We start from the raw sequence: 7492 nt of genomic DNA, 5'->3' as shown, positions 1-7492 counted from the left end.
CTCGCTCTGATACCACTTGTAAGGGTAATATCTGTATAATACCCTTAAATTATAGGACTATAACGTAAATTTAATATGCGATTATTGTCATAAAACGAAAAACATGAGAAAAACGATAAAGCATTAGAAATAACCTCGGGTCCTTTGAGATGCGGCCTAAGAACAGAAATCAACAGAGATTTCCTCCTAATCGTTGCACCCAAGACCGTCTGAGACTATGCCCTTGTGCTAGAATGAATTCTCTAATTGCCTTGCAATATTGAGAGAATTGTTGTGAGTTTTTGCTAGATGTGAGATCTAAAGTTTTGAGAGAGAAATGTTTCTCAAAACCCTAATTTTTGTTGCAAAATGAATTAGGTGACAAAAGAGAGAGAGCCTCTCTTTTGTTTCCTCTTGTTTGGCCGGCCGAGAGCTTACATGGGGAAGTGGGCTTCCACTTCCTCTTAATTTTACCTCGTGGTCCGGTTCGTAAAATGCTAAATGTATATGACACGGTTTTATTATAAATCGTCATCGGTTATCGGTTATTAATATATCGTCTAGTAACAAGGATTAGCCGATATATTAATACATGTCCGACAAAGACAATATTGTATAATTAATTCAATATACATTAATTAAATATAATCGTTTATATTTAATTTACGAATTAACTGTTTAATTCGCCTTAGCCCATTTTATTTAATCCGTATTAAATAAAATATCTCAACATCGCATTTTGACTAATTATTAGTCAAATAACTCGGACTAACTGCTTAGTCAATTTTCTGGCATCAACATGACTGTATTTTCATACCGTCACATCTCTCAAACGTATCCTATAGGTGTGACTTTTAGGGACCAGTTGATCACCGCCATCTGTATGACAATAACGTCAAACTTATCTGGCAAGCCAACCGTTATTGATAAACGTGGACCAACTGATTATAATACAAAAGTATACCCTTTGATCCTTTTAGAGATTTATAAGTCCTTGCACTAACTGTAAAGGACACCAGCCCCAACAAAAGGTAGTCCAGGCCAAGGTATTCTTTTATGCGCTGACCGTCCTCTATCTATTTCTGGCTGGTGTGATTCCGACTGGGGCGGTTGTCCTATTTCGAGACGGTCCATTACAGGCTGGTTTGTAACTCTTGGTGACTCACCTATTTCTTGCAAGACCAAGAAACAACAAACCGTCTCTCTTTCTTCTGCTGAAGTAGAATATCGGTCCATGACTCAGCTGGTGTGTGAATTGAAGTGGCTCAAAGGTCTCTTGCTTAGTCTTGATGTACCTGTCACGGCCCCTATTTCCATTTTCTCAGATAGGAAGTCCGCATTGGACTTGGCCTGTAATCCGGTTTTTCATGAACGAACCAAATACATCGAGATCGACTGTCATTTTATTCGGGATGCGATCGTTGATGGTTTGGTTTCTCCGCAGCATGTTTCGACAAGTGAACAGTTGGCTGACATTTTCACGAAAGCTTTCGGCGTTCCACAATTTACCTATCTCCTCCGCAAGCTGGGCATTCTTGATCTTCATGCTCCAGCTTGAGGGGGGTATTAGGATTATATATGTATTTTACGAAGCCCAAACCCAAATGACGGAGTCCGTCTATGTGTAATCTATTTAAGCCGAGTTAAGGCCAGGGAATCAATAACACAACACATTACGTTTCTTAACAGTATCGCCATTATTTAACGCATGCAACCGTATAATAACATATTATCTTCACTCGCGATTATGCTGTAGGGAATTGATTTGTATATGTTTCGATGACATTTACGTTCCCTGAAAATTGGTTTATTTTGAACCCTAAGTTGAAAAACAAACATCTGCGACATTCGATTAAAATGGGCTATGTCTAGACCTAAAATTCTCAATGTCATCTCTCCTTTCTCCTATTTTAAAGTGCTAGGTTTTATGAAAAACAATCTTGAATTTAATAAGATTTCTATATACCCGCTTTGCTTTTACAATTTGAATTAAAAATGGCGTCAAAAGTAATTAAATGGGTTCGTAGAATATCAAATGAGTTACTAATAAAAATTATCAAAATCTACAATAAATGGGTAAGCTTGTTACGAAGACTTAGGTAGCACAGACACTCCTCCTAACTAGCTGTCCCGTATCCGGCGCCGTGTCGGACATCCGGACACACGTCTAAACATGTTATAGTTTAGACGAGGAATAAAATGTCAAAAGAGATTGATTAGAAGATGAGTTTGATTGGGAAATGAGAATTACTTATAGTTAAGGTCAAATGTTACCTTCACTTATTTGAATTTAATATCAAATACATTACAAAAATAAAATCATACGTTATTAACCATAAAATATATTCCGTCTGTCCCGATCAATTGTCATTCTTTTAGATGGAACTCAAGACAACATAATAAAATCATACTTATTAACCATAAAATATACTCCATCCGAATTTGGTGTGTTTTTAGGTAACTCCTGTTAATTGAAGACGGTAAATATTGTACAGTTGTACTCCGTAGGAAGAAGTCAAAAAGTGTGTATATCCGTCGGATATTATCCGAGTGTTTACGGATCTTTTTTAAAACGTTATTTATAAACCAGTGGAAACATTAACAACAAAGTTGAGATGGCCGAGTTGGTCTAAGGCGCCAGATTAAGGTTCTGGTCCGAAAGGGCGTGGGTTCAAATCCCACTCTCAACATCCTCTCTTTTTTTTTTTCCAATTTTTCTGGGCCTGGCAGTGATGTCGGTCTGGAAACTCTCTGATGTTAACTAATAGGTCACATCCAGGGCTCCAGCTCAACTCACCCGATTCATTCATCTTCCTTTCCCTTTCAAGTCCCACTCTCAACAATCTCTTCTATATGTTTCTTAGTTTATTATGTATTCACTCTCATGGTTATGCTAGTCTGTCAATTATGGTCCCTACTACTTGGCATTATTCACCATTCAAAATTGTAATGACTGTAAGTCGCAACCTGAATCTAACCATTTTCAAGAGCAACCAGCCAAATATTTAGCGACGGTATCTCGTGGAGCAATTGTAAATCAGAGTTATATGAATCATATATTTTAATGAATGCCAAAATTGGAGAAATGTAAAAAGAAAACGTAAATATTAAGATCCAATGCTTAGACTGGATTTCGTCATTGATGTTGTGGTGAGTGGTGTCACCCTGCAACTTTCAGCTGCAAGAAATGGAGGCACACACCCACCACCATACACACAAAAGAAAAAGGCTTGATAAGCTTTATAATTTTATGAAGCGCCTATTTATTTCTTAAAATGTACTGGATTAATCAACAATAGGGAGGGATGCACTTAATACAATCAAATAAGTAGACTGCAAGCTCATACACAATCCCAACAAAAAAACAGTTACAATATCCTTAACATAGCTTGCAGTTTATGCTCTAGCTACCAGGGAGACTTAAGTTTTAGAGCATGACCAAGTCCAACAGCGATAATAACATTACCGTAATGTGCTCCTATATGAAGCGACAAGGATAGTAATGTCGGATGTACCATGTAATTACAGACCCAACTTATATTTCACTCAGGCGCCCGCGTTCTTCAGCATAAACAATATTCCCTCCGTTTCTTAGGAATTGCCCCATTTGATTAAAATACTTCTCACAAATCTTACGAAGTGGGTGCAATTCCAAAGAATCGGAGGCAGTAATGAACATCGTGTCAACAGTAAACAACAATGCAGCAGAGTATGATTTTTTCATTCTTTTGGATGGAACTCAAGACAACATAATAAATGTCGAAGATTTACCGTCTTCAATTAACAGGAGTTACCTAAAAACACACCAAATTTTTTTAAAAAAAATAAAATAAAACAAATTTAGAAACAAAGACAATTATCCCTAAGTTCAAACTTTCCCAAATTACTCACAATTTTCCAGTACACCACAAATTACTTATCAAAACCTGGAAAATCTCAACCCAAATTTGCGATAACATTGAATCAATTGACGAAATCAAACAACCCTAGCATAAGTAGGACGAAGAGGGTGACCTTGAACAACATCAACAAGACCACTCCCATCAACATCATCCTCAAAATCATCGGCACCAAGAAACAAATCATCAATACCCCGTAACGCGGCGTGAACGGAAACAACAACGACGGAAATCAAAAGCGCAACAAGCACATTAACACCAACATTCGTCAACACAAGCGCAACAACCGTGACGACAAACAGCAGAACAAGAACGATACGGTCATCGATGGGGCGGCCTAGGACGACGAGGGGAGAACTGCGGGAGAAGTAGAGGAGAAGCCATAAGAGGAAGAGAATGAGGAAGACGATGATTGAGATTGGGTGGTATAAGAGAGAGAGGAAGATGATTGTTAGGGTTATAAGGGTGTAATTGTATCGGAAGTAGTTGAGGTTACGGCGTATGCGGGAGGTGATTAGGGTGTAGGTTGTTGGGATGGAGAAAGATGGTGGTGACAGGAATTCGCGCCATGGACGGTGGTGTTGCTGGTGTAGGGAGGTTAGGGTTTGGGTTGTTGTGGGTGACGGTGTCGTGGTTGGGATTGTGCCGTAGTTTGGGGTTGGGTTGGTGGTCATTATGGTGGTGATGTGGTGGAGGAACAAGGGAGGAATTGATATAGTCTGATGGATGTGTATATGAGAATTGGGAAATGAGTTTGTATAGGTTGGGGCCTTGGCGGGGCCCTGGGGTATGTAGGTGTTGTTTAGTTGGAAATTGGAATGTGCTTGTGCTGACACTTGTGGACTTTTCGGTTTTTTTTTTTTTTTTTTTTTTTTTTTTTTTTTTTTTTTTTTTTGCAATTTTCAAACAATAGGAATAACACTAAACTTGGAGAGACGGTCTTTCAATAAATTATTAAGAGATCAATCTTCCGTACCCTTTTATTTGTATTTCGTGATTTTTTTTAACAACAATGTACTATTACAAAGAAAACGTACGACATAAGTCCGATTACATACAATAGTTACATTACAAGCCGAGGGGCACTAGAAGCCCCTGAACTAGTAGATAACCAACTAATGTAACTACTATTACATAGTGACTCGGAAATAACACAAAGACGACGCTTCTTCCGTGGGGGATGGTAAAGGGTGTCGAAATTGATGGAAAATTGATCTTTTCTTTTAGAGTACTTGATAGATAATCTTCGGGGTCGTTGTGAACCTGCAAAAAACAGATGAACATGTAACCGTCATTAGTTATTTAACCTTAGAATTAGCTCTATCACGATCACTACTTGTACATTGGTGGCTAAAAGAACGATCCACAAATTGGCTACATCGCTTGCTTGAGTGCACCCTTGTGGTTGAGAAAACAAAGTGACAATCAACCATTGAAACCTCGCTAATCTTGCTGCTATCCTCCACAATCATCACAGATGCCAAGCATGGTCGCTTAATGGCGGGAGGAATGTGTAACACCCCCACTTACCAAGGAACCTTAACAAGACTTTCCTCAATAAGTAAGGGCGCTACCATCTCGGTTACCCGAGGTAAGTATATCAAATAAACAATAACAGAACGTTTATCAAATGTATCTTTACAGTTTATACAACCTAACAAAAGAAAACAACGCCGAAATAACTGATAAGGTGTACTAAGCATAAGTGATAGCGTGATGACTCGATTCCCCTCCATGTCGCGCAAGCAACCTCATCAAGCAACATGCTAAACCAACTGCTCACCATCCCCGAATGGATCACCACAGTTTTGAAATCAACAACGGAGCCAGTTAAATGTATAACCAAGATAAAGAATACAGAGATACAATCAATACACAAACACAACTAATCCGATTACGGAAGCATGTATTAATTTTCTAACAATTATGAGCATGTACGAAACAGAAGTAAAGTAACCATGTTCATATAAAGTGGAGATGAAATAACTTGAAATCACCAAAGCTAGGAAAGACGTATCACTACTACAGATACAGGCTATAACAACGGTCAAAAACCGTTGTTATATAAAAAAGCGGACGTTGTTAAAGCGTCCGTTGTAGAAGGTTTTAACAACGGTTAGTTTTCTTAAGGAAACCGTTGTTAAAACTATTAACAACGGTTTTATGTATAAAAACCCGTTGTGGAAAGTGTGACTCAATTTTGGGGGAAAAGTTATAACAACGGGTTTTAATATACAAAACCGTTGTTATAACTAAAGACAACGGGTTGTTTTAAAATAACCGTTGTTGTTTGTTCTTAAAAAATAAAAAAAAATTAAATTAAATATTACTAGATGCATGCATAATTACGGCCTGTTAGAATTCCGATGCATGCATTATTACTGACATCACTGTACATATGAACGGATAATATGGAATGAGAAGGGTTAGTAATAAGATTTGAAGCAGCATTATTGAGAGATATGATGATGATTATGGCACAACTTCCTAACATATATATTAATTAAAAAGCAACTCAACCCACACATTGCTTAGTATAAATACATTGCATATCTCAACTAACATTTCCATTATCTCAATATATTCATCTCCAAACCCTAACTGCTAAAACAAACTCTACTTAATCTTTCAAAACAAACTCAAAAACTCCAACAAAATGAATGATTTCATCCTTAAGACTCTTACCATGATCGAGAACAACAACAACTTCATCCGCCGGTTCCTCCATATTGAGGAAAGTTTCAGATCTACCTTGGATGCTCGATCCGCACCGAAGCACGCCAAAGAAGATGGCTTGACGGAGCGGCGGAAGTTATTGCGGCTATATGACGATATAGCAATCTGGCGAACGGAACCTCCAAATAGCCAAGGAGGAGAGGACGGATATGATAGAGCAGAATAAGATCCTCTATGAAAATATAAGAATTGCGTTTTTACATATGTAATTTTTTTTTAATTTATGTATTTATAAATATATATATATATATATATTAATTATGTTTATCTTACTTCTTCATCTTGCTTCTTCATTGTTTTACTAACTAATTATGCGAACAATACTTAAACAAATAACATAATGGTCGATACAAACACATACATGCAAAAGAAATAAATAGAAAAAGAAAATAATGACGATGAAACTAACGGGATTTGGCGAGATTTACCTGATAAATACAGAACGTAATAGACGATGAAATCACAGTGACGGCGAGAAGATAAAGCGACGATGAGAAAGAGAGAAAGAGAGAAAGAGAGAAAGAGAGTGTGTATGTGTTTTGTGTTTGTTTGTCTGCTGTGTTTGTGTTTGTGTATTAATAAGGGTTGTGTTTTGTGGCTGCAGCAGACTTCTGTTTGTGTGGTTTATAGTATGGAAGGTATTGACAACGATTATTAAACAACAACCGTTGTCAAATATGTTTTAACAACGGTTGTAAAAAACACCCGTTGTTAAATAAGTTTTAACAACGGGTTTCAAAAATAACCGTTGTTATTACTTTTCACTAACTTTGCGCCAATTTTGCGCCAAATTATTAACAACGGTTGTGCATGTGTGACCCGTTGTTAAAACTAATAACAACGGTTTTTATAACCATACCCGTTGTAATTTATTTTAG

The 7492-nt window shown here is 37.3% G+C and overlaps 1 protein-coding gene and 1 non-coding gene across 2 annotated transcripts; one reads left to right on the top strand and one right to left on the bottom strand.

Annotated features, from left to right (window-relative positions):
* Positions 1 to 2588: 2588 nt before the first annotated feature.
* On the top strand, positions 2589 to 2669 carry TRNAL-AAG (transfer RNA leucine (anticodon AAG)). Its single transcript has one exon. It is a non-coding gene; the product is annotated as a tRNA-Leu (tRNA).
* A 1010-nt stretch (positions 2670 to 3679) lies between these two features.
* On the bottom strand, positions 3680 to 4662 carry LOC141657490 (PRA1 family protein E). The gene has a single exon (XM_074464743.1). It carries the CDS (start codon positions 4550 to 4552, stop codon positions 3956 to 3958), a length of 597 nt encoding a protein of 198 aa, XP_074320844.1. The 5' UTR covers positions 4553 to 4662; the 3' UTR covers positions 3680 to 3955.
* Positions 4663 to 7492: the final 2830 nt, after the last annotated feature.

Source organism: Silene latifolia, chromosome 5 (genome assembly GCF_048544455.1).
Source record: "Silene latifolia isolate original U9 population chromosome 5, ASM4854445v1, whole genome shotgun sequence".
Taxonomy (NCBI): domain Eukaryota; kingdom Viridiplantae; phylum Streptophyta; class Magnoliopsida; order Caryophyllales; family Caryophyllaceae; genus Silene; species Silene latifolia.
Note: the sequence above shows the minus strand (reverse complement) of the source record. Positions and strands in the feature narration are given on the sequence as shown.

Bases quoted from the DNA above. Each gene is read 5' to 3' on its own strand.
- LOC141657490 (XM_074464743.1), bottom strand. From the start codon at position 4,552: ATGACCACCAACCCAACCCCAAACTACGGCACAATCCCAACCACGACA.